The 27,770-nt window shown below is 40.9% G+C and overlaps 1 protein-coding gene across 1 annotated transcript in view; it reads right to left on the bottom strand.

Moving 5' to 3' along the window:
• Nucleotides 1-11,147: 11,147 nt before the first annotated feature.
• hgfb (hepatocyte growth factor b) overlaps nt 11,148-27,770 on the bottom strand; it is a 30,167-nt gene continuing 13,544 nt past the window's right edge. Inside the window, exons 8-18 of the mRNA XM_080028573.1 lie at nt 27,579-27,744; nt 27,355-27,488; nt 26,462-26,555; nt 18,236-18,366; nt 16,409-16,438; nt 15,522-15,627; nt 14,775-14,849; nt 14,363-14,512; nt 14,147-14,253; nt 13,533-13,675; nt 11,148-12,997 (exon numbers count right to left, since the gene is read on the bottom strand). Coding sequence (XP_079884699.1) covers nt 12,818-12,997; nt 13,533-13,675; nt 14,147-14,253; nt 14,363-14,512; nt 14,775-14,849; nt 15,522-15,627; nt 16,409-16,438; nt 18,236-18,366; nt 26,462-26,555; nt 27,355-27,488; nt 27,579-27,744 — 1,316 coding nt within the window. The 3' untranslated portion in view covers nt 11,148-12,817. The remainder of the gene's footprint in view (nt 12,998-13,532; nt 13,676-14,146; nt 14,254-14,362; nt 14,513-14,774; nt 14,850-15,521; nt 15,628-16,408; nt 16,439-18,235; nt 18,367-26,461; nt 26,556-27,354; nt 27,489-27,578; nt 27,745-27,770) is intronic.

The raw sequence follows: 27,770 nt of genomic DNA, 5'->3' as shown, positions 1-27,770 counted from the left end.
ACCATGCAAAGCACGATGCAGATGTGCTCATTGTCCAAACTGCAATTACCTCTGCCAGAACAAAAGACACAGTCTTAGTAGGTGATGACACAGACTTGTTAGTACTCTTGTTGCATCATGCTGATCCGAATGCACAGGAGCTGTTTCTGGCACCAGAACCAAAGAAAGCAACACAAACAAGACGGATATGGTGCATAAAGCAGAGGCTGTGATTCTACATCCCGTGTATTTGGCATAGGAAAGGGAATGGCACTGAAAAACTAAAAAATGTTCCATAGTCTTCGGGTCTTCTACCAACTGATGGAGTGGAAAGGGGGAAGTGAATATATGGACCCAAAGGACTGGGGGTGGCATGTTTTGGATGGGAGATTTATGCCAATAATGACCGATCAGCCTGCGGCACCATCAGAACTACTAGATGTAGTCCACTGTAGTTGCAAGAAAGACTGCAAATAGATGCACATGCAAAAAACATGGACTCCCTTGCACTTCCATTTGCGGCGAATGTCGTGGTACAAGCTGCACAAACTCAAAGTTGCCTGATTTATCAGATGAATATGACCCAGAGGGGAAGAACTAAGCAAAGAACAAACCAGGAACTGATATAGGGGGTGCCAGAACCAAGAGCCATAGAGAAGGGGTCGAGGATCCAGGCTGGATTTTTAAAAAAACTTTAAAAAAAAAACTTTAAAAAAAAACTTTAAAAAAATAAAATTAAAAACACCAACAAAAAAAATACTTCCCCTGTTGTTGCTACCTTGTCGTGGTGGGGAGGCTTGTGTGCCTCCGTGACCCTGAAGACTATACCGGCGGGGGTTATACCCATATCAAAACAAACTTGTAATACAAAAAAAGTTACTTTTCATGTATACTTTTACTATGTAAAGTGTTATTGTGGTAGGAGTAAAGGAAAAAATGTAGGCTATTTGGGTGTATTGTGGGCATGTTGGATTAGTGTATAGCTCATTTGCATATTAAAATGTATTTTCAAAGAAACTTGTAATACAAAAACAATTTTATTTTCATGGATACTTTCATTGTGTAAAGTTTCATTTTGATAGGAGTAAAGGAAAAAAATAGCCCCATTGGGGTGTATTGTTGTCTCGCATTATTGGCAAACATCTCGGATTGATGAGAATTAAACATATTTCCTCAACAAGGATTTCTTAGGACTTTTAGTATGTTGTTCTGGACACCTCATAGAAATAATCTGAGCTGAAAAAAATTATTTTACAATTTATTCTATTTTTGGCCCCAAAATGCTTTACTTTGCCTGGCCTACTAAGCAACATTATTCATACGAGCTAAGGGTTGAGTCAGAGCCACAGGGAGAGAGAGAGAGAGAGGGTAGAGGGAGGGAACAAGAGGAAGTGGTTTCAGTGCCACCGTTAAATAAATTAGCTGAACACAAATTACTTTAAGTGTGTTGCCGTGAGGCAATTCAAAGGGCAATGCCGGGCCAGCACTGTTTGACCTTTTATAAAAGTCTCGATTAGTGAGTGGAGTTCAAAATGTGCCCTGTGAGAACACATACACACATATTCACACTCACATATGATTCTGTTTCAAATTAAATTCAAAGGTGGAGTCAGCAATTCTGTATAATGCTTCTTATCAAAATCGCTTTCGGTCAAAATCAGTGAATATCTCCTCACAAGCCGCTAACTGTCCATACTGTGTGTGAGCTGAAAAAAAGTTTGACCTTAATAAACAGCTTAGGCTCTGTAAACTGGTATGTAAACAAAGGGGCTCCCCGTAGCTAGCAACTTGCCCGTTTAGAGATCCTAGGCTGGGTATTAACAATGGATTTTTTTTTTCAGGTAGCGGATCGTGTGGAAATATTAACTGATTTTGACAAAAAGGGATTTTGACAACAAGCATTTGGTGGAATCGCTGACCCTACATTGCACCTTTATACCTTCAGTATACTTTTTCCCACTGTACAGCATGCTATCCAATCAGTGTTCTTATCAAGGATTGAGTGTATTTAAAATTAATACAAATATGTCAAAATCCTTGCGCAAATAAAATATGTGAGTTGTGCTCCTTTTCAGACCCAAAACAACTCTTATCTTCTCTAATCTCCTTGACCCTCCCAGTCCCCCTCCTCCTTCCTCCCTTCTACCGAGCCACTTTGTCAACTTCTTCCAAAAAAAGATAGACGACATACACTCTTAATTCTTCAACCCACCTTCTGAAACTAACTTTCCATCTACTCCACCTTCATCCCCTACTATATCCTCTTTCAGACCCTTATCTCCCAATCAAGTTCTCACCTCTGCCCGACCAACCACCTGCCTCCTCGATCCCATCCCATTTCACCTTCTCCAGTCTATCACTCCTGACCTTCTTTCTTACATCACCCATCTCATTAACACATATTTGGCAACTGGATGTTTTCCCAACTTTCTTAAAGAGGCAAGGGTAACTCCTCTCCTTAAAAAAACCACCCTCAACCCGTCTGAAGTGAACAACTATAGACCTGTCTCTCTTCTTCCATTTCATTCCAAAACACTTGAGCGTGCAATTTTCAATCAACTCTCTTCCTTTCTTTACAAGCACAACCTTCTTGATCCCCACCAGTCTGGTTTCAAGGCAGGCCACTCATCTGAGACGGCCCTACTTTCTGTCTCTGAGCGTCTTCACACCGCTAGTGCAGCCGGTCTCTCCTCTGTGGTCATCCTTCTGGACCTTTCTGCTGCTTTTGACATGGTAAATCACAAAAACCTCATTTCCTCTCTTCGTGTCCTGGGTGTCTCAGGCTCTGCACTCTCCCTGCTCACATCCTACCTCAATGGTCGCACCTACCGGGTAACTTGGCGAGGATCTGTGTCCAAACCCTGTCCACTCACAACTGGGGTCCCTCAAGGTTCCATCCTGGGACCCCTCCTCTTTTCTCTGTACACCAAATCTCTCGGTTCTGTTATTCAATCACATGGCATTTCCTACCATAGCTATGCAGATGATACCCAACTCATTCTCTCTTTTCCCAAGACTGAAACACAGGTAGCGGAACAAATCTCTGCCTGTCTGACTGACATCTCTCAGTGGATGTCCACACCACTTGAAACTCAACCTTGACAAGACCAAACTGCTTTTCCTTCCAGGTAAATGCGCCCCGACCCTTGACCTTACTATCACCATTGACAACTCTGTGGTAGTCCCTACCATGACTGCTAAGAGCCTGGGTGTGACACTTGATAACCAACTCTCCCTCACTGCTAACATTGCTGCAACTACGCGATCATGTAGATACACACTGTACAACATCAGAAGGATCCGTCCCCTTCTAATCCAAAAGGCAGTGCAGGTTCTAGTCCAGGCACTTGTCATCTCACGCCTAGACTTCTGCAACTCCCTTCTGGCGGGTCTGCCTGCATGTGCTATCCGTCCACTGCAGCTCATTCAGAATGCAGCAGTTTGACTTGTCTTAAACTTACCAAAGTTCTCACACACTTCACCACTGCTCCGCTCCATTCACTGGCTACCAGTAGCAGTGAACGGATCAGGCCCAGCCTACATCCAGGACATGGTCAAATCTTACAGCCCAGCTCATCCACTGCGCTCTGCATCTGCCAATCTGCTGGCTGCTCCCTCACTCCGAGTGTCACCTAGTCACACGACTAAATCACAACTGTTTGCTGTCTTGGCTCCAAAATGGTGGAACGAGCTCCCCATTGACATCAGATCAGCTGGAAAAAAATAAAAAATTGCACTTAGTTACATCTCCGTGTGGCACCTTGTAGTTTAGTTTATTGGAAGCTATAGTACTTACATGATTCATGTTGTTCTGAGTTTGTACCTTCATTGTTGAATGCACTTAATGGAAGTCGCTTTGGATAAAAGTGTCAGCTAAATAACATTTAATTTAATGTAATGTTATCCCTATATCATCAGCTCAAAACTTTATTTTTTGTCCAATACTTTTGTTTCAACTAAGAGTTACAAAACTAAATGCATTCCATCAGCATTAGCTGCCCTGTTTGTTTAGCGATAATGAGTTAATCTTAGCAAGCAAAACATTATCCTTGCTTAGGATCAGAAAATTTTAGTATTTTCATTGTGAGCATGTTAACGTGCCGATATTAGCATCTATCTTAAAGCACTGCTGTGTTTGAGTACAGCCTCAGCCATTTCAAACCTGTCTCCTCAGGAGTTGGGTCAACCAATCAGTGTGCATGATACTTGGCTACATACAGCTTATTGTCAATATTTGCCTTTACAACACTTTAGACCATGTTCTTAAAAAAGTCAACATTCCTGCATTGCAATCATAGTTGTATAGTTTGTAAGATAAGAAATGTTGTATTTTTTCATTCCGAGGTTAAAGAAAAAGCTATTTATTTGTGTGTAAGGAGAGGAGAGGAGGTTGATGACGTCAAAGGGTAGTTGGTGGTGGCATACATATTCTTATATGTAGCCTGTATCCCATGGTTACCATATGTCAAACACAGCTGGGAACCTGGACCAGAGAAATCAGGGTGACGCACTAGACACACACACACACTGCAGGAAGGAAGAGCTGGCACCCAATAGAAATGCACGCAGGCTAACGTCTCACTCGCTCACACAGGGGGTGGTGTTTCTAATTCCATCCTGGGGTTGAAGAGAACACAGAAGGCTAATATCGGTAGAATCTCCAACTGGGAGAGGTAACACACCTCGATCCCCTTGAGATCATCCTGACAGAGAGAGATAGATAGAAAGGGGGAGAGAGGTGGATAGAGGGAGGGTGAGATAGAGAGAGAGAGAGAGCGAGAGAGAGAGAGAGAGACTCACAGACAGAGGCAGAGAGAGAGACTCGGACAGGCAGAAGAAAAAAAACCCGGCCTGATACGGAGTCAGAAGGAGACAGGAGAGAGAATAGGAGGGAGAGAACGCTGCACATTATCTTTGTGTAGAGTCCTGGGAGGAACAGCCTGTTTGTAGAGTGATACCTATCAGCTCTCCGGCTGTCTCAGGAGATATTACTGCAATGTGGTGTACTTTACCCAGATAAAACATCACTGCGTGTCTGATAGAAAAGACTCAGACAGATAGTGGCAAGGTGAAAGGGAAGGAGGCACAAAGACTGTCAAAGACAGATTGACGGACCAAAGCTTAGCGGAGTGACTGATCACTTCCTTTTGAAAAATGCATGTTTACAGTCCTAATGATTGAGATTGTGAAGAATATATCAGTTGGCGAAGCCTTGTGTTGAAATGTACCTCACATGACGGACAGTGCTGGCGGCGAGACGTCCCAGCAGAAATTAAACATAGAAATACGTGATACAGAAGTTAAAGCATTTTTCACATATACTAAATCAAATCCAATAAATAAACAATACACATGTACACAGTATGTTGTTTATGTATACGCTTTCATCCGACACCTCATACCAGAGCGTAGTTGTCCATATGGAAAGTAATTTATTTATTTCTGTTAAAAAAAGCATGCACTTGGAAGTTGGTTGTCACACCCCCACCCCCCCCACCCCCCCACCCCCATCCTCCCTTCTGATGATTCACTCTGGTGTGTGTCTTCCTGCCTGCCAGCTGGTCTGTCTGTCTCTTTCTCTCTCTCAGTCTGTCTTGCTTCCTCCTAGGGGCCCTGATTGAATAACTAATGATTAATATCAACACAGCCAGAACCACAGCCACTGATTTACCGCGCCCATTGATCCAGACCTTGAGATGTCATGGGGAAAGAGAAAAAAAAACACAAATTGGACCGCGGGCAAGGTTTCGTGAGACTAAATTATCAGAGTTGACAACCAAAGTTCTGGGTGCATTGGTAAACATACTGCCAAAAACAGAACTTTTTAACTCCTTGTTCCAAGCAACATAAATATTTTTTTTTTTATTGAACCAGGTGTGTTGTGAAATGTAATGTCTAAGACGTCCATGATTGTGCTGCTTAGTATGAATACGATGTAAATGTTTTGTGGCTGATGAGTAGCTTTATTTGAACTTTTTAGGGATTAACTGCTTTTTTTCTCCTTGCTGAGTTCAGATTTTCTTAATCCATAAAAATGAGGCAGGAGGGACATGTTTGGATAGTTGGAAGTTGCTTCTCTAAACATCAAGATAATGCCACACTGAGGTAAAATATCCCAGCTCCCTAAAGAGCTATCAAAACTGGGACTGAAATTGGGACTGATTTCCAAATGAATATAAAAAAAGAGGACTTGGCACGGCTGGTTCAATCTAAACTGCGTAATTGGAAAGCAAGCTGTTACAGTATTAAAAACAACATGTAGTGGAAGCTTAATGTTTCTGACATCCAATTTTTGCTAACAAATTATTATTCAACTTTAATCGTGCTAATGAAATTGACTATTTACTTTTACTTTCTATTTCTTCTCACTGCGCTTTCATTTGTATAAATTAAAAAAATATATACAGTATGTCCGTCAATAGTGAACATATCCTGCCATTTCTGCTGCATCTGGAGGTTGGTGAGAGAAGGGCATGAAAACATTGAGCTGAACATGCAAAAAAATCTCTGTAGAAATACAATTTATGCTGGGTTTACACAAGAGGACTTTTAAAAGACTTTGAAAAGACTGAAGACTGAAACCCTCTTACATCTAAAGACAATCAACTCACACCTGAAGACAACTAGTCATTAGTTTTCAGTCACAGAGTGAGATTTTGAAAAGACAGGGGTCTCATATTGCAAGACTACAACTAGATTCCTTTTGAGATTAATATCATTTCCGCAAACGCGATTGTGATTATTTAATTAAAAACAAGTTAATTCAATATTCCGAGCGGGGGACTTCCTTTAGTTATTTGACCATCTTATTTGCTGATCTCATACCCCAATAACTTAAACTCCTAACCCTGTATTTGACGGTAGAGTGTTCAGGTTGCGCGGCTGTCAGCCTGGTTCTCCACCGACGCTTCTATGAAAAAGTATCTGAAATAAGTGCCTCACCAGGCGGACACAGGTCGCGACTAATGCCGCTCCTCCTGTGTCGTGCTTGGTGCATGCGAGTGTGTGACAGTGTTTACGTCATTTCGCTTGAGCTAACCCCCTAAGACTAGCGATACTATCAAACCTGTTTGATAATGTCGGAACGTCAAGACGGGAAGAAGACTGGCTGAAATCGGGTCAGAAGACCACCATACACCAAACGACTGAGATTACGTGCGCGCGCCACAACTCCAGCACGACTCCCGCGATTTCAGTCCGACATTGGAAGATTGTCTGCGACTGTCAAATCGCGTGAAAAGTCGTGTAGTGTAAGCCCAGCATTATGCTGTCGGACTGAAATCACGGGAGTCATGCTGGAGTTGTGGCGCGCGCACGTAATCTCAGTCGTTTGGTGTATGGTGGTCTTCTGACCCGATTTCAGCCAGTCTTCTTCCCGTCTTGACGTTCCGACATTATCAAACAGGTTTGATAGTATCGCTAGTCTTAGGGGGTTGGCTCAAGCGAAATGACGTAAACACTGTCACACTCTCGCATGCACCAAGCACGACACTGGAGGAGCGGCATTAGTCGCGACCTGTGTCCGCCTGGTGAGGCACTTATTTCGGATACTTTTTCATAGAAGCCTCGGTGGAGAACCAGGCTGACAGCCGCGCAACCTGAACACTCTACCGTCAAATACAGGGTTAGGAGTTTAAGTTATTGGGGTATGAGATCAGCAAATAAGGCTGGTCAAATAACTAAAGGAAGTCCCCTGCTCGGAATATTGAATTAACTTGTTTTTAATTAAATAATCACAATCGCGTTTGCGGAAATGATATTAATCTCAAAAGGAATCTAGTTTTAGTCTTGCAATATGAGACCCCTGTCTTTTCAAAATCTCACTCTGTGACTGAAAACTAATGACTAGTTGTCTTCAGGTGTGAGTTGATTGTCTTTAGATGTAAGAGGGTTTCAGTCTTCAGTCTTTTCAAAGTCTTTTAAAAGTCCTCTAGTGTAAGCCCAGCATTAGACAAACTGCAGAGTCATATGTTCCTTATTTAGGTTCCTAACTACGGGCAGCCCCTTACCTGCTATACATGGCCGTTTCATACATATATTCAAGGGGAAATTATAATAGCAATTATAGCACCTATAGGAAAGAAATTTAAAAGATCCCTCTCACACTGTGTGAACCCGAATATGCAGGGCATACTGCTGATAATCCACCCCAGCTATGAAAAACATAATTCTATACCAAAAAAGTATAATGAGATCACGCACTGCTCCGAAGAAAAAGCGAGAGAAAAACAGCCAAAAGCAGCTAATTTCAGCAGAACTGATTAATGATGATTCGCTGCAGATTTTGTTCTCCAGTTTGCTCTCACGCATGAGCATTTTTACAATGACACGTCAGTCAGCCACTTTTAGGAGTCAGTCAGTCAGTCAGTCAGTCAGTATCTAGCAATCCACATGTTTATTGAACATTCATGTTTAAAATTGGACAGTTAATTTCATGAGCATTGTGTGCTCTACTGTGGGCCGCATATGGAGTGCTCTATCTCCCTCACTTTCTGAGTTGCAATTTCTTGCAGGCTCAATACAATCCTGTTTTTCTATATTTAAATTGGTAAGAATCTTAATAACAGACGCAACAGTCTGCCAATTTTTCTGCCGTGAGAATATTTCAGACAAATTTGTAAGACGCCAAGAAAAAGTCAAACCGAGTATCTTTTTTGAAGTGCATGAAACGGCATACATTTGGGGCTCTCTTTGTTGTGTCCGACTGCCTGGCGGTTTAATATGAAACGTGAGAATCATCTTCATGCTAAACTAAGTGTGAGGCTAGAAGATGGTGTTTCAAGTTACTGGATGCAATACTGATGCGGGAAGGATCATTATAAAAGCTTTACTGGTCCCACACACACAATCCTTTCTTCCTCAATCCTACACGTGACACTTTGACATATGCACACACACACAGAGAGAGATGGAGTTCTCAAACTGAAGAGTCCACAGAGAGGAGGGAAAGTGCATAAAAAAGAGGTCTTTGTAAATGACATTACAAAGACAGCACGATTAGATTATGAAAGATAGTCTTAACTAAGTCTGAAACTCAATGATCTGTAATGGGAGTCCTGTGGCTTATAAAAGCCTTTCGCTGGAATAATCAGCCTCCCTCTTTCATTTTCCATCTTTCTCTCACCCACTCTCCTTCACTTGCTCACACACACACACACAAACACACACACACACACACACACACACACACACACACACACACACATACACTGACACACACAGCGGGATTGAGACGCCACCAGTCGCACTTAGATCTCTGCATGAAATAATCAGCCTAACTGTGGCAGCAAGTGAGAGTACCCTGCTACTTTGTTTGAATTTCAATGGCATGCCAGCTAGAGATTTAGCTTGAATTGTATCAGGAAATGGAACATTTGTCTATTTAAACCGACAGAATATGTTAATGCACCACTTCATGATCAGCAATTCTTGGGGTACAAGCTGTGCTGTGCAAGACCAAAATAAGTTTGTAAAAAACTGATGTTGTGATACTAAACAAAACATATGTTGGTGTCTTCCTTCACGCCAATACCTGACACATTGCAGCACTGCAATTTTTTTTTGCAATACATTTACATCTGTTGTTATTCCAATATAATACATTGTACTACTTTCTATATCATTAATTTACACATTGTATATAGTTTTAAACACATTTGTAATAAAGCTACCTTGTAAATTAGGACTATTTTGGAGTATTTTGGTTCCCAAGTGAATGTGCATACTAAGTTTGATTCTTTCTGACACACTCTTTTTCTCTCTCTCTCTCTCAAACACACAAACGCACACAGGAACACACACGCACGCACGCACGCACACACACACACACACACACACACACACACACACACGCAAATCCTTTCACGCCAGCATGAACAGCCCTGACATAAGCCATGCTCTCTGGATCATTAGCCTCATGTATGCTGTAGGTCTCACGGTGCACTGAGCCAGGGTCAAGTACGCCACTCACTCTATGTGTGTGTGTGTGTGTGTTTGTGTGTGTGTCTGTTCGCAGTTGTCTTCCTGTCCGTCCTCTTCTTTATGCCTACATTTTCTGTCTTTTTGTCCATCTAGGCTGACCTGCAGATGAAAGAAAACTTCTTACACTTCATCTCCCTTTGATGCCTCAACAGTAGTTGTTATCACAGAGAGCTCTGTTCGTGCATGTGTGTGTGTGTGTGTGTACTGTATTACGTGTGTGTTGTGTCTGCACGAGCGCACACAGTGTGCATGGCAACAGAAAATGTCGATCCCTGTGTATTTTTTGCTTGCTCCATAAATCCCCCTAATACAGCATCAATGGATTCACAATTAATCTCCAGGTTTCAGTCCCCACTTTCCTTGGCTTGGCTCTTTCAACTTCACTCATACACTCATACACACATACACACACACACACACACAAACACGCACATACACACACACACACACACACACACACACGCGCACATACACACACACACACATGCACGCACACACACACACACACACATACACATAATCTCTTATGCCCCTCATATCTATCAACCAACTGTTGTCTATTAAACCTTCTAAGGTGAGGGAAGAATTATGTCATTATTTTGTAGAGTTTGACCACAACAGCTACTTGGCTGAAATGGGTGGTGTGGTCTCAGGTGTGTGCTTCTGTGGATGTGTGACTATAAATGTTGGTGTGTGTGTGTGTGTGTGTGTGTGTGTGTGTGTGTGTGTGTGTGTGTGTGTGTGTGTGTGTGTGTGTGTGTGTGTGTGTGTGTGTGTGTGTGTGTGTGTGTGTGTGTGTGTGTGTGTGTGTGTGTGTGTGTGTGTGTGTGTGTGTGTGTGTGTGTGTGTGTGTGTGTGTGTGTGTGTGTGTGTGTGTGTGTGTGTGTGTGTGTGTGTGTGTGTGTGTGTGTGAGAGAGAGAGAGAGAGAGTGAGAGAGTGAGAGTGAGAGAGTGAGAATGAGAGTGAGAGTGAGAATGAGAGAGATTAGTAAGATTACCAAAGCATGTTTTTAGTCTATGTATGTGCTACTGTAGTGCCATCTTCTGGTGGGGAAGCACTAGAACCTTGACTTAATTATACAGCGAGCAGGAGAACTGGCCGACACTACTCACATTTGCATTCAGAACACTTATGTAGGGCATTCAAAGGATGTGACATTTAAAACATGAAATGAAAATGAAACAAATAGATTAAAAAAACATTTAATATAGTGACAGACATAAAACATTTCAAATAATTGCTTAAATTGGGTTTAACATTTAGCATATTGGATAAGAGGACATTGTAAATGTACATTATACAGAGACCTTAAGACACTTCTGTACAACCTGTAGAATATAGCAGCTTGCAGCATCTTCCAGTGCACACATGTACACACAGACGCACATGCACAGAAACACACACACACACACACACACACACCGTTTCTCACTCTTACACACATAATGAAGTTATAATAGAAAGCGATCTCAATCATTTTGCACTGCTAAAAGAGATGTGTTAATTTGTTTCGAGGGCCATTCAGTCATCTCAGAGAAACATCCATTACAGACAATGCAGTTACATAGACCTTCTCTTCTTTTCCATGACAAAGTTTGAAGTGACATACTTTGTGACGCTAATATCCAGAGTGGATTGGATTTGGAGGTCTGCCAAGGTCTGAGTGTGGGGAGAGGATAATTCATTCGGCTCTGGTTTAAACATGCGCGCGCACACACACACACGCACCCACGCGCACACACACACACACACACACACACACACACACATTCCATCTGCGGTTTTCTTTTTGCATACTGACACTGCTGCAGAAAAACAAAACAGATGCACACAGACACACACGGCTGTTTAACACATAGGTTTAAGGAAACTTCAGATTGTATACAGAAAGTGTGTTTGCACATAATGGCTTCATTATCCGCTCTTTTTCAAACCAGATAAAAGATGACCAGCCATGCTCCTTTCATCTTAACAAAATACAAAGTGGGCATTGTTCATACAGTCAGTGGCTTTGTGATAACAAAATAACATACTGAAAATTGAGTTTTAATTTGGTGTTTTCGTACAACCGACATCATTATGAGACATAGACTTGACTGAAAGCTGAAATGTAACACACTGTACACAACGTATCTGCTGACCACGACATCCATGTCTCGTCATAGATCTATAAGACCCAAATCACCTTTAGAGTGTCACAAATACACTCAAATACTATGTACAGTAAGGACCACTTTAGTTAAGCGTCTGGAGATGCTTGGAGCTCAGTGGAGTGCCCTTAACTTTGCCCCTACCACTGGATAGTTTTCATAAGTGGCCCATCCATGTACTCTACAGAGGGAGCTGCTGAACCACTGCACTTTGGTGTTTAAAACTTTCAAGTAATGCCAGGAATCAAGAATATTCACATGCACACATACCACTCGTGTGGATTTGCTACCAAAAGAAAACTATGAAAAATGGATGAAACTGAATGTCTGCTCCCAATTCAATCAGAGACATCCTTCTTTGTTACTGTAACTTTTCCTGGGTCCTGTCTTTTACTACTAGCTGCTTCATCAGTTCATTTCATATGTCTAGATATACATTACGACCATTGTTACCAATACTTCTCAGAATGAGTATGGCATCCTATTGTGATAAAATCTTACATCAGATGGTTTCAGCATCCATTCCATTATTAAGAGTTCTTCTGATTCCTCAGATGCATCCTCAGATTCTTAGTGACCTGTGGGCTATGTAGGTATGATCAACATAGAAACAAGGTGTCCTGGGTGCACCGCATGGGTTTACAGAAGTAGAGGCTCTAGGTTTGATTTAGTTGCTGTGTTTTTGTTTTATTCTCCTTTTGAGTCTTTAGACAGTCTGCGTGTTGGGGTAATATTTGAAGACCTTGTAGATCCACTGTGTGTAGAAGGGCACGTTGATGAAGATGCCAGGCTGGTTGGCCCGGGCACAGCCTCTGCCATGGACACTCACTCCCACAATAACTCTGATGTCACCATCCTGACACACAAGAGGGCCGCCATAATCCCTCTGCAAAAGAAGAAATAGATTGCACATTGTTCTTGAGCGTCGGTTGACGAATGGCTATAGTCACTGTTTATGTTCATGACAGGGTTATAAAAAAGAAAGAAGCAATAAGCATGTTAAAGCTCTCAGTGACAGACAACACCGTCAGAGTATTTCAGAACATGGACAGCTCTGGTCCACAACTTGAAAAAAAAACACAAAACCAAAACCTTTGATCGCTGATGCAATTTACTGCAACTGTCTCCATCTGCTCCATTTACAAGGGACTGAATACTATAAGCCCAAGTATTCAAAGAACATTTGTTTGAGATGCGGATCGAAAGTGCTGTGTCGAAACCAAGGCGCTAATACTTGTACATTCACACACTGGGGGCAATTACTCCAACCAATGTTCTAGAATCTGAAGAGGACTGAACGCACACCATGTGAATTCTAGTGCAGGGTTTCCCTTCTGATCAATGAAACATGTTAGTTGGCATCTTGTTTAAATGGTAGAACACCTCAGTAGGACAAACAATAGGGAGAAGTAACAGTTTACCTCACACACTCCCTCATTCCTCGTGCCACCTGCACAGATCTTGGTGTTGGTGATGTGTAGGTTGCCTCTATGCATCTCTCTGCACCTGCCATTACTGACAATTGGCATGCCGACCGCCTTCAGTAAATCATCGTGGCCAGTGCCTGAAAGAGTTAAAGGATGTAATTTAAAATAAAAATGTGCCTCCGTGGGGCTTGGTATGCACTAAAAATGCCACAATTGCATCGCAGAACACCTATTGTAGAACATTTTCAGCATGGTAACATACATTTAATACAGAGTTATAACATATGTTAGCAAGAGAAGAGGTTTGAATGCTTTATAACATGGCCCTGTTTAACTTTGATTTACAACATCAATCGCCCGTGATCCTGTCTGTATATCAAGCCACCCAACAAGCACTACTGACCCAAGGTTGAAAAACACATAAGCTTTACAGCCACCAATTATTTAAGAGAAGACTGTGCGACAATATAGTTTTGCACCTCCGTCTTCTATCATTTTCAGAAAGAATATACAGCATTTTGGTGCAAGAGAAATGCAATGTAAATGTACTAAAGCCAAAGGTAAACAACAGCTGTGGCGAAAGTAGAATACAGCATATCACTCATTACCTTTGGTCTCCCCCCATCCATACATTTTACACATTGTTCCTTCTGGGATGGAGCACCCGGCCACAGGTAGCTGAATTGTATGGACATTGTCTGCTGGAAGGGCGGGCCTTGACATAGCAAAGAACACAGAAAGTGCAAAACATGATCAACATCACACACACACATACCAAAATATATAGCAATACATCTTTTTAGATTATTTTTCCAGGCACTCACTTAGACAACCTTATGAGGGCTAAACTGGAGCCCTCAGGACCACATATCACATGAGCTATGCTGACTTCCTGTCTCTTGGACCAGTCAGAAGCACCCTCTCGAATATCTGACACTCCCAACCAAACTTGATACTCACTGAGGTCTGGAACGCTGGAGAAGCACAAGACAGAGTTAATGCATATTCAAATATTTCACATTTATTACTCTGTGCAAGCTTAGACTGACCAGGACAGACAGTACCAACTGAAGGGAGTCAGATAGGTAGTGTTTGAATATAGAGAAATGCATATGAACTCAACACATAAATCTAACTTCGAATACACTAAAGGTGTAAAATATACATGCACTGACAGTTCAGGGATTTCAACAAAAGGAAATAATGACATTTACAGACAGCGAGCGCTGAAGTTACCATGAGGAGAAGCACTCCCTGTCAGTGAGTACCCATTCCTCGCGGATTAGTGAACCCCCGCACCAGTGCATTGACCTGAAAAGAGCACAAAACACAAATGTCACATCAAGGACCATTAATAGACATACAATGCATCCAAGAACTGAGACTGTTAGTCTGGAATTCACAGAACTCCAGTTGTAAAAATAAACCGTAAAATCTGAGAACAGAGGGACATAGACACATTATAAAAACCTGTTGGTGCATAGAACCACGTCACAGAATTGCCTTGATCACATCTAAAACTTTACAGAGGTAGTAGTGCAGAGCATTTGCATGCAAATCAACCATTTTAGAATTCTGACCTAAAGAGAGCTGTTTCAATGCATTGTTTGGAAGATAATATGTTTTAATCTAAACTAACTGTAATACTTTGAATGTGGGCTTTGCACAACTCAAAATTGCCATTTACAACTGGTAATTGGCTTCTTACAATAATAGGTAATGTGTCTCTATTAAGCTACCGATAGACTCAAATATTGGGTATGAAGGCGGCTACTGTATCGAAAACAATAGAAAAACCCATATTTGCACCAATGTTTGCGTGCATGTGTTTATGAGTATAGTGGAAAGGCCTCTGAAACAGCATTTGGTCTTTACTGGGGAGAAAAAAATAGAAACACACTTCAACTTATTTTCTTTATTCTGTATTCCAGGGAGGATGGCTAACTGTTCTTTTTCAGCACTAGAGGAAATGCGCTGACGTACCCTTTCTGTATGCTGACCATCCAGCTGCCGTCTGATATGCCCACTGGACTACCTCCCACTATCCTGGTTCTCTTGTGGACAAAACACCCAACAGAAGATAGCTCACCTGAAAGCAGAAACACACACAAATACATTAACACAAACATTTCAATACATCTGATGTCATGTACAATCTAATATGCACATCCATTCACAGGCTCAGATACACTGAAATTAATGGTGACTTTATTGTTTAAATAGTCACAATAGAAAGGCACTGAGGCTGCCAAATGATCCGCCATAATCATCATCATCATAATATGTAAAACATAACCAGTTATGTTGATGACGTCATTAATTCAAGTTAATTTTGAATATGTTCATCGACCACATAATAATGGATAGGATTTATATAGCGCTTTATTCCCTAAGGACTCAAAGCGCTTACATGGCTCCAGGTTCCATTCATTCACACACAGTCATACTGGTGGTGGTAAACTACGATAGTAGCCACAGTTGCCCTGGGGCAGCTGTGGCTACAACAACCATGACACAGGTGGCCGGGCGGGGATCGAACCGCCAACCCTTGGATCATTGGTCAACCCGCTCTACCAACTGAGCCACGGTCGCCCCAACATGGTTATCATTTTAACTCTGCATGTAAAGAGGTTGAGGGTTGTTTCCTCTGTTCTTGATTTCAAATGAGTCAATTCCAGTGAGTTACACAGACACACAAACATGCCGACATACACAGAAACAGATGCCTTCATTACAAAATAATGTCTTGCATCGTGAACCGTAAAAGCTGGACGTAAAATGACTCAATCAGACTCTGAGAACAGCACTGCTTGCCTTGGAGGCCATCAAATACAGCTCAAATACGGAACGACATAAAGGCTGACACTCACCCAGTGGAATTATGTTCTGTGGAGCATCACCTGCAGAAAGGAGAAGAGACAAACAGGGGATCAGGGCTAGTAACTGATACAAGATAAGAGGCAACCTCGCACACGGGTGTGCATTTCATGATGGCCATATACACTCAACAAAAATATAAACGCAACACTTTTGTTTTTGCTCCCATTTTTCATGAGATGGACTTAAAGATCTAAAATTCATTCCAGATACACAATATTACCATTTCTCTCAAACATTGTTCACAAATCTGTCTAAATGTGTGATAGTGAGCACTTCTGCTTTGCTGAGATAATCCATCCCACCTCACAGGTGTGCCACATCAAGATGCTGATCTGACATCATGATTAGTGCACAGGTGTACCTTAGACTGTCCACAATAAAAGGCCACCCTGAAATGTGCAGTTTTGTCTCACAGCAAAATGCCACAGATGCCACAAGCATTGAGGGAGCGTGCAATTGGCATGCTGACAGCAGGAATGTCAACCAGATCTGTTGCTCGTGCATTGAATGTTCATTTCTCCACCATAAGCCGTCTCCAGCAACTTCGCACAGCCATTGAAGAGGAGTGGACCAACATTCCACAGGCCACAATTGACAATCTGATAAACTCTATGCGAAGAAGATGTGTTGCACTGCATGAGGCAAATGGTGGTCACACCAGATACTGACTGGTTCTGAGTCCCCAGACCCCCAATAAAGCAAAAAAATGCACATTTCAGAGTGGCCTTTTATTGTGGACAGTCTAAGGCACACCTGTACACTAATCATGATGTCAGATCAGCATCTTGATGTGGCACACCTGTGAGGTGGGATGGATTATCTCAGCAAAGCAGAAGTGCTCACTATCACACATTTAGACAGATTTGTGAACAATGTTTGAGAGAAATGGTACAATTGTGTATCTGGAATGAATTTTAGATCTTTAAGTCCATCTCATGAAAAATGGGAGCAAAAACAAAAGTGTTGCGTTTATATTTTTGTTGAGTGTAGAAACGGCCACAAAAGGCTACTTAAAAAAAATAGTAAGACACCCTGAAAGGACCATACTATGAGTTTACAAGTTGTATCTAACCACATCAAAGATAAACTGTAAAATGTTTTAATATACTTAGCATTCAGCACACACTAAATAAAACCATTACAATTTGTATAGATTTGTGCAGTTTGAAAATCATTTAGCACACTCTCATAACCTGCATATACTGCAGTTTAGTTCATAATTGTTTTATTAGTTAACATTACATTATTCTTGAATGTTATTGCAGTTTACATGGCTGCTCTGCATTATGGATGTTTAACATTCAGCATCATATATACAATCTCTAAAATACAGCAGCATTGGTTTCAAATGATTAGCTAGCAGCAGGCCTAATGTCACATGTTTATATGCCAAAACATGCAGCATCACTGTTTTGGTCCTTTATCTAGTTTTGTTACAAACACAATGTCATCAACACAGCAAAATACCCACACACGTGCACCCACAGGCACGATGCCTCTAGCTCTTGGTCCATGTGGGAATAGTTAGAAGGAGCCCTCCCAATTCTTCCTGATGGGTTGTGAATCTCCTCTGAAACACACTCACCTGCAAGTGTAGACAGAGCTACACACTGCAAATAAAATGTGCGTGTTTGCGTATGTGTGTGTGTGTGAGTGAAACAGACCACCAGACACAGTGCAAACAAATCCACACCAGCTCCTTCTTTGATCAAGAACTAGGACAAACTTTCATTGTCACACAGATTGTGTTTTGTGTGTCTCTACGTGCAGGTTTTGTGCATCAATGAAGGTACTGCATGCCTTCCTCATGCACTCACATGGTTTTATATTACAGTAGTCCCAGGGAATGGCAGAGTTGTTGGTGTAACACCAGGGGCCGTGTTTGTCTTTATCGGGGTTGCTGCAGTAGTTTCCCTCCAGGCCAGCCATCAGCATGCCTCTCTCACCACTGGACAAACACACAAACACAAACAATCCAATAATGTATCTCTCATAAACAGTCAGTAAGCCCCAAAGACAATTTTTCAAATACAGCACTTGTTTAGTATCCCTTTAAGCAAATAACTTGATTGTTGATGAAAGTAGTACAAAAGGATTTGTCAGGGATCTAAAACTAACTTACAAGCTGAATACAATTAGCCAGATAGGATCTGAGCAGTCAAACTGAACAGCTATCTAGACTCTGCCTCTCCAGACAAGATGAGAAAGTAATGTGCAAAGGAATTACTCACAGAGACAGTATGCAGCAGCCACCTACACACTGTATGTAATACATGCTCCTACATATATGAGGTTATTCTCATAAGAAATGGCAAAACCACAAAAACAAAGTTCTTTCCCACACATAATTTGACCAATAAAGTGGAGTATTTGGGAGACATAGGGGAGGGGGTTTCTGAGTACCAAATCAAAGTGATCCAGAGGTTCAAATCTTTGTTTGTGTGTATATTTCCCGCAGCTAGCATAACAGACAGCTCTCACTATGACTCCCTACTAGGGTTGCAAAATTCCTGGAATTTTCAAAGTTGGAAACTTTCTATGGAAATGAACGGGAATTTATGGGAGTTAACAAGAATGTTGGGAATAAATGTGAATAAACTGGAATTTACTCAATTTAACACAACCCAAATGCACTAAATCATTCTAACTATGTTATGTTAGTCCTGGCAAACATTCTAGACTGTAAAAAGCTGTTTTTTCAACTAAGTTTTATAATATTTATGAATATTTAATTTCAAATCAGATTTTTTAAAAAGCTTATTGAGACACCCAACTTGATATAATGTATTGATTTTTACTAGAACTGGTTTGCAGAGGCTTAAAGGGATAGTTTGGAATTTTGGACATAGGGCCTGATTCCCAAGTTAGCCTAAGTGTTCTTTATCATTGGAGACAGTTTTCAACACATTTCATTCAGTCCTTCTAGTTGCAGAGTTTGCTCGTGCTAGGCTGGCGCACATGATTAGGGTCTAATTAGCCTGCTACCCACTCCACAGTACACCCGAGGCTTATCAATTATAACGCTAGATTATATCGATGTAAATGTCTGTGTTGATAGAATAATGTTAGAAATAAAACCAACCTCGCATCGCATGAATCATCGCATTTTGAGGGACTACTTTCTCAGCAGCAGCGGAATTTTACTTTGCTCCGGCTAGTTGTGTAACCGAATCACTACAACAGAAAGTAAACAGAGCAGCATGGGACAGAAGCGGAAACGAAGGACTACACTGAAAAAAAAGATGCATTGGATTTACTCAATTCAATTGTGGACAGTGGTTGCACACAAAATATTTGCTTTGGCTGCAACCTACCGAATCATGTTAACTCAACACAACCAAATCATGTTAACTCAACACAAGTGCTTTGTGTTAATATAAAGTCATAGAAATGTTTTCAAATTACGTATTGGGATCATTTTAGTCCTAAACAGTTTGATCACTTTATTCCAACACAATTCACTCACTTGTAATTCAACACTATTTGATCAATTAACTTTAACATGATCTGTAATTTTAATATCTGAATGTCAAATTATGTTTTTATATTCATAATAATTAGATATAATTTAATACTTTAAATATACACATCAATTAAACTAACTTTAACTATATTTCAAATATAAATACAACTAAAAACTATTAAAATGACAGCATTAAACATTTTCTTGTTAAATACTTTACTTCAACTTTCTAGATTATCCTTAACACTACCCACTTTTTTCAAAAGTACAAATGATGAAACAAGGGAAATGATCCAGTTGACACCTTTATTCCAGCAATAACTGTAAAAACAGCAAACTATTGACACATTTTCAATTACTGTAAAACATCACTTGTGGTAAGAGGAACAGCCGCATCTCTCAGTCCAGGAACATAAAGCTGTAAGTGTCTTACACATGACTCAACCAGGGTCAGCTCTTCTCACTGGTGTATGTTAGTGTTCAAGCTTTGGGCCTATCTTGATGGTTCAGCTACATCTTACTCCATAATCTTCTTGGAATTCTTCGAAGGTGTAGTGGTGGTTTGATGGATCAGCTGTGTCCTGGTGAAAGGAAAATATATGTATTTAGTTTTCACTTTATCTATCAAACTATTTCTAAAACTCAACTTCATTACATTAACCCATTAAGACCTAAGGCCAATTAAAAGTACTCCATCTAAAACCTAAGCAGTTTGAAAACAGCCTCCCAAGACCAGAGGGTGTACTGTAAAACTGCATAGAATGTCAACATTTACTAAATTCTTGATGCTCAGCCTCTGTGGCAGAGACAGACATTAAATCAAAAATGTCTAAAAGCTTAAACCATTGGCCTTTTGTAAACCACAATATTAGCCTACACATTCATTAAGAATTAAAAACATTCTTTAATTAAAAAAAAAAAAAAGACGTAGACGAAGTATAAAAATTCTCAGACTCTGTAGCAGATACATTAAATAAAAAGCCTTTGAAACCTTAAACCACTGGCTTTACTGTGATACATTGCATTTGTGCATTAACATGTTATAACAAACAAAACATTTTTTTTTAAATGTGGCAAAGGCACCAACTATTTTGCATACACTCACCATGTAGTCCTGCAGCAGATCAGGATCCTCGTTGAGGTAAATGCAGTCTGTTTATGATGCCTTCTCTGCCAGCAGCGATGTTGTCCTAAAGGATTAGAACAAAGAACATGTCACCATTTTAACTCAAACTGTCGAAAACTAGTATGAAAGTGGGCAAAGACAAAGAAATCTTTAATCAGGTCCTTAATTTGAAAGGCATACTAAACTATTGTAATCTTGACCACTTTGTCAAAATCAGCAATTAAGAATCCGCTATCTGTCTGTCGTGTGTGTGCATTCAAAAAAAGTCAGGTGTTTACACACAATCGCGGCTCCGTTAACAGAGATCTAAAAAGCCTGACTCAGAGCCAGCAACTGTTTATGTTTATGCTAACCGCTGTCAGAACGTCGTGGATGGACTTTGAGGAACGGCCCAGACACTATAACGCCCGGGACACACATCCTGCGTCTACTGCGCGTCTGCTTTTTTTTTCTCTGCGACCGTATTAACACAATACACTGCTTTAACTGTTAGAAATACTCTGTTGACAGTCATATTGACTTCATACTAGCAGCTTTCGCTGTAGTTCCACCATTTCCTGCTGTGTTTTTCTAAACTTCCCACAAGTGCAAATGTGGAGAAAAAGAAAAGGCAATGAGGCATACGGATTACTGTCAAAACTAAATATTAATCATATGTATCATGAAATGACATGAATCAACTTCATATTAATGGGAATTATCTATGAGAACTCTACGTAGGAAGACAGGGCTTTAAAAAGCAGCGCTGCAGCAGCTGAGGTGTTCCATGTGTGGCCAAAAAGAGAGAGAGAGAAAGGCAGCAGTAACAGACGCAGGATGTGTGGCACGGGCCTGAGGTTAGTATAAATATAAACAAACATTCACTGGAGATCGCTTAGTATGCCTTTAAATCCAAATAAATTTAACTCCATTCATATTTACATTTTAAAAAGTAACAAAGCAAAGCATTTGCAATATATAATTCAGTAGGTAAAATGTTCTTACCTTCATCATGGCTTGGAAGCCAAGCCTTTTTTCACTGCTGCCCCAGACGACGGACACGTCTCAAAGACGTGCAGCACTCAGGTTCTCTGCATTTATCTGAAACAACACGGAACCATTTTTTAACAACACTGACATACACATGACATTTGTTATGTCCAATCTACAGTTACCAACCACATCACTGCATGCACTGGTCATAATTTGATTTATTATTCCCATGAAATCCACCTTTTACTCTACTATGCTTTAATACTTGGGACGTACTTGGTAAAACTGAGTGACAGGCCAGCAGCACCCTTCTGTAAAGGAGAAATGGAGACGAAGGTTTAATATAACAAGAAAATCTTTACAATAACAAGTGTTTGACTAAAAAATGCATGTTGCGGTTTTTGAGTCACAAATAAGACAATTTTTCGGACAAATATAACTTTGCTTTTGATTTATTTTGTTAATGTATTCTAACATTGATAACAGTGAAATAAAAAATATCTTGTGTCACATCATAAAATCAACTGAAGATGTCAATTCAATGTGAATAATATAATAATAATAACCCTACAATATATAAAAACAAATAAAGTGCAAAATGGGGCATTAAACGTCCTTCCTATTAACATGAACAGAGAAACACAAGCTACCTTTTATACACTGTGCATGTTTAAAATAGAATAACTTCATAAATTTAAAGCAAGGTTATATTTGTCTTATCTTTGCCTTGTTGAGTTTTGTGATATGTTGCACCCCCCATTTGGTTATATGTGTATGCACGGGGTGGTTAAGTGAATTGTATTTTAAATGACCACTTTTGTTACCAACAGAGCAAATAAAAAGCATATTCTCACCACAGAAACTTGATCCTACAGTCAAATCGCTGGCTCCTGGAGCAAGATATACACGGACCAAGTTGTCAATCTGCAGCAAAAAGAAGAAACAGAAAAAACACTTCTTTATGGCATAACTGTATTTCTTTAAGCAGAAATTACTGGAGGAGTACAGTGTGGCAAAATATGATGCTTTGGGATGGCTGATGATAATCTTTTTATAGCAATAAATCAATAATTTTCAGCACCTGAAAACGTAAATTAAACCATTGCTCTCTTTAATGTGCTTTTATATAAAACTCACCACAAAAACAGTGTGAGACAAATGTTGAGCTGCTCTCCCAATGTTTGGACCGAGCTGCACCAAATACAAACGCAAACTATGCATTAGAATATGATGAATTTCTTTGTAATACAACTTTTTGATTTTTTTAACATTTCAAATCCTTTTATTTGAATAAATATACTCACTCACCAGTTATGCACGGTCTGAAGGCAATCTGTAGCAGCAAGTAGAGCCACAACATGGAGAAAGAAAGAAAAACAGTTATCTTCCACGGTGCAAATCGAGCTATGTCCTGTAAGAGAGAAAAATAACACTATTACATATCCATTAACTGCAGAAGCCAAATAAAGTCCGAATGTCAAATGACCAAAGCAAAGCACACGTTACGTGCAAGGCAGAGCCGTTGAAAGCAGTTGAAAGAGAGGCTCTGGTGCACCGCACTCGTCCTCGTTGACCAAAAGCTAACGCTACATTAGCTAACGTTACTTTGCTAACAATTCAAACCAACACACCATGCTCGCGCCCCTCCCCTTATTAATGTAACGGACGTCCTTGAAAGTTAGCCGTTGATAGAATATGAAAGTTAGCCTACATATGTGTGTAGCACCTCTTATAATAGGTGGTCCATGGTTAACACGAATAATTTACCACAAACCCATTATGTATTGTCTCACGGACAGGTGGCGCACCAAATAAATCAATTTGAATAGAAATGAACAGGGCTGAGTTTTTTTTTTGTAATGGAGTCAGCTTAAAAATATTATCAGGAAATAAGGCATGCCTGGTGGTTCAACAGCGCGACAGAAAATTACCCCATGGCAGTTTTTTAACTCATGAAAGCGACTCTAAAGACATTAAGATATATGGCATAGCCCAACATTCAAATGTATTGCAGCCATTTACTTACCGAGCAGAGCAGTGCGGAGCTGATACCATTCATCATGGACGTGAAGTGAAGTGAAGTTGTCTTGGCGCGCAAAGGAGCTCGATTGCGCGAGAGGACAGCACGAGATATCGCGAGACTTAATGTTGACACGATTGACTCACTTTCTCCTAATATGAGCTGAACATGTTAATACAACTCTCTCTGCCTATCATGTTGTTTCTACATGATGGGATGTACTTCCTACATGATCCGGTTACGTTTTGCTTCAGAACATGACACAATTGTCTTAAATGGACACAATATGCTTACATAAATCCAACAGATGGCTGATGCCCTTTTTTTCAGTGTAGGCAACACGGTGGTTCAGTGTGCATTTAGGAATTGTAAAAATAAACCCTATTTCCACCAATTTCCAGTGGCTTGTTGCTGCTGGTTTGGACATAAAAACACCGGTGGAAACTGTTCGCAAACTGAGTATTTGTAACGATAATTTCAGACCGGACGACTTTGAGAAACCCCGCAATCTAAAGAGCAATAAATCACTGAAAACTAAAGCGGTGCCATCCGTCTTTTCAGATGCACCAACAGCCACTGATGAACAGGTAATGACTTTTGGTAGGCTACTAGCTAATAAAGCTGGCCCCTTTCATAATGTTAGCCTACTGACAGATTGATGACAACTTTAGTGGAGATTAGTGTTGGATACAACAAATTCCTCATAATCGTCTTCAAAAGCAGACGCATGGCTAAGTCCTCCAAACGTGGCCATATCTTGTTAATTGAATAGGCTAATAAAATTCCTTCGTGCACTGTACTCTGCATCTGTAGCAATGACAGCGGCAGATAAACAAACTATTATAGAGCCTGTAACCTAGGTAATATCAGTCCGCCGCTACCGAAGCCTACTACCAGGAATATAACGCTGCTGCTGAGACACAGCAAGCCCCTCAAAATGCAATATGCAAGGTTGGTTTTATTTCTAACATTATTCTATCAACACAGACATTTACATCTATAGTCTGGCGTTATAATTGATTGGCCTCGGGTGTACTGTGGAGTGGGTAAGACTGTTTTAGTAGCAGGCTAATTAGACCCCAATCCTGTGCGCTAACCTAGCACGAGCAAACTCTGCAACTAGAAGGACTGAATGAAATGTGTTGAAAACTGTCTCCAATGATAAAGAACACTAAGGCTAACTTGGGAATCAGGCCCTATGTCCAAAATTCCAAACTATCCCTTTAAGAAAAGTGATTTTAAATATATTTTAGCATATTCTTGACTAAATCAACCAGATTCCATGCAGGTACATTTGGCAAGTTGCACATAGCACAATGCTTACTGCAGGGGTACTGAGGCGACGCCCCCTGCATGCACTGTGCATTCCTCCATCACATGGGGGGCAGTTTATTTTATTTATTGAATGGGCTGGGTCAGACAGAGGAGCAATATTTTACTCAAAATTCATTGTTTTGTTGTTCAATGAAATTATTGATTGTTCATAAAATAAACAAAACTTGATAAAGTTCTACTTACAAATAAATCTGTTCAAATGTAATGTTTTTTAATTGTATTGGTTTGCCTGGATGTCTGCCTATGACAAAACATAGTGTTTATATGTTTAGATTTATGTTTGGATATGAAAAAAAAAATTTTTTAAATTACCGCCATTTAGTTAATTCCTATAATTCCCAATTTTGAATATTCCAAAAATTCCTGAGCAAAAGTTCCCGTGGAAAGTTTCCGGAAACTTTCTACCCCTTTGCAAGCCTACTCCCTACCCCTGACCTTTGACCCCTTGGGCAGGGGCCAAGAGGTAAAGCTGATTGGCTTTGAAGTGTTCCTACAAAGGAGGGGTTTGGGTTCAAAGGTGGGGAGTGAAGTGTATATCCCCCAGCCATGTTATCACTGGGAGTCATTCCTGCTGAGTTAGGTCATCTTCAGGGAAACACTTCTCTAACCATTAGGAGATGCTGCAGGGGTTTGTCCAGGCACCCACAGGAGCCGTTTCTCTCCCTCCGAGAAACCTCTTGCCTGACTTGATCTGCTAAAAACAATAAAACTTAACTAGAGGTCCCCAATAGGGACCGCCCTGCTCAGGTTTGCACACATGGTTCCTCAAAAACACAGGCACATTCTCCCTGGACGGTGAGGCTGTCATGCACAAGGGTGTATCACAGAGAGCCTAATTTCTCAAGCAATCTTCCTCCTGTCGAAACCCATGTAATGTGCATGTTTCCTGATCATTATCTGTGGTGTCCTTTGATCCTAGTGAGCTTTCAGAAAACCGTTACACTGTAAGGCTCTTTGATGATACGTGTCAGGTGCTAGAGCTGTGTGAGTCTGACAGCTTGATCTCTAGTTCAGGCACAGGAGCTAAACTGCAGTTAATTGATGGCACAGGTGGGTTTTATAGTACATCATAGTGGAGTTGGAAAAGTTATTAATTATGAAGGGAAGCAGGGATCCAGTGGGCCAACCTGTTGCTGTGGTCTCTCCAGGGAGCGCAGGGCAGGTTCGATCTAGTCCTTGACTGCTCTCCTTGGTAATTCTCTCCAAAGCTTTCATAGCAGTCTGTATTTGGACAAAAATAGGAAATAAAATGAGACAGTCATTGTAGATGCAATGCAAAGCTGCGCATACTGAATGAAATGCATTGCTTTAAAAAACAAAACATGCAATAGGCAGTCCTCAACATAGTAGCACTAAGCCTCTATAAACCTGCATTGCCACACTTTTTTTTGCATGTTTTGCTATACTGCATTCTTGTGCTATAGAGCTGGGAACACAAATATGTCATTCACAGTGATGCCTTAGAGAAACACATATATTTTTGAAGCTGTCTGTCACCCTCCGTCATATTTCTATGTTGGAACGTAATCAACCATAAGGGGGAGACCACAGCCAAGGCTCATCAGATAATCCCAATGCAAGGCCACATAATCTCCAAGGCATATCCCTCAAATCCCTTGGGCATATTTGCATTTGTGTACCCAGCCATATATGTATATCTCTTACATCCAAAATTCTTGCTACCCAAGAAAGGATCCCATCCAGCACTAATCCTTCCACTCCATCTTTCAACGTCCAGTGAGACCTGACGCTCCTAAACTGAGCTGTCAGAGTTGGTTTATGTGAGGCATGGTGGTCAGTTCTTCCCACAGTCCAGTAGGGCTACAGTTCTCCGCAGGGACGGAGAAAAACGTGGTTTCAAGCCAAAAAGTGTGGTTACATGGTCTCATGTGAACTGCGCGCCGCGTTCTACAAAATGTGAAAATGCAGGAGATTTTTTCCTCTGCCTCAAACATATAGAAAAATCATCATTTTCCCCCTTGCTGTTTTGAGTGTCAAATAAAGATGTCAAGTCTCTCACCATTGACAGGCCTGTTCTGGGCGCCGCACTGAGGGATGTTGGTGCAGAACATTGTGCGGACTCTCGGGTCCGTAGTGAAGCACCAGGGGAATTCATGACCATCTGGATTCCGACAGTAGTTTTCTCTCAGGTCTCTGGAAAACACAGAAGAAAAGGCATTCAGTGATCTGTTGGATATAAGTGCATGCAGGTGGCCCAGTGAGTGGATGTGGAGTTGGACTCACTTGCAGGGGTAGGCTTCAGGTATGAATGTGTGGTTATGCGGAAACTGAGAGTCCCAGCGTTGGCAGAATAGTCCGGTGGGCAGCATGTCCACTGTCCCCCTATAGCCCTCCCCTCTGCCCTGGTAACACTCGGTTGTTTCCAGCACATTACTTGTAGGAGTTGTTTCTGAGAAAGAGAAAAACATATGGGGG

The sequence above is a fragment of the Ammodytes marinus genome, assembly GCF_949987685.1.
Source record: "Ammodytes marinus genome assembly, chromosome: 5".
Classification (NCBI taxonomy): Eukaryota; Metazoa; Chordata; class Actinopteri; order Uranoscopiformes; family Ammodytidae; genus Ammodytes; species Ammodytes marinus.
The sequence above is the reverse complement of the archived record's forward strand: the minus strand, read 5'-3'. Positions and strand labels throughout refer to the sequence as shown.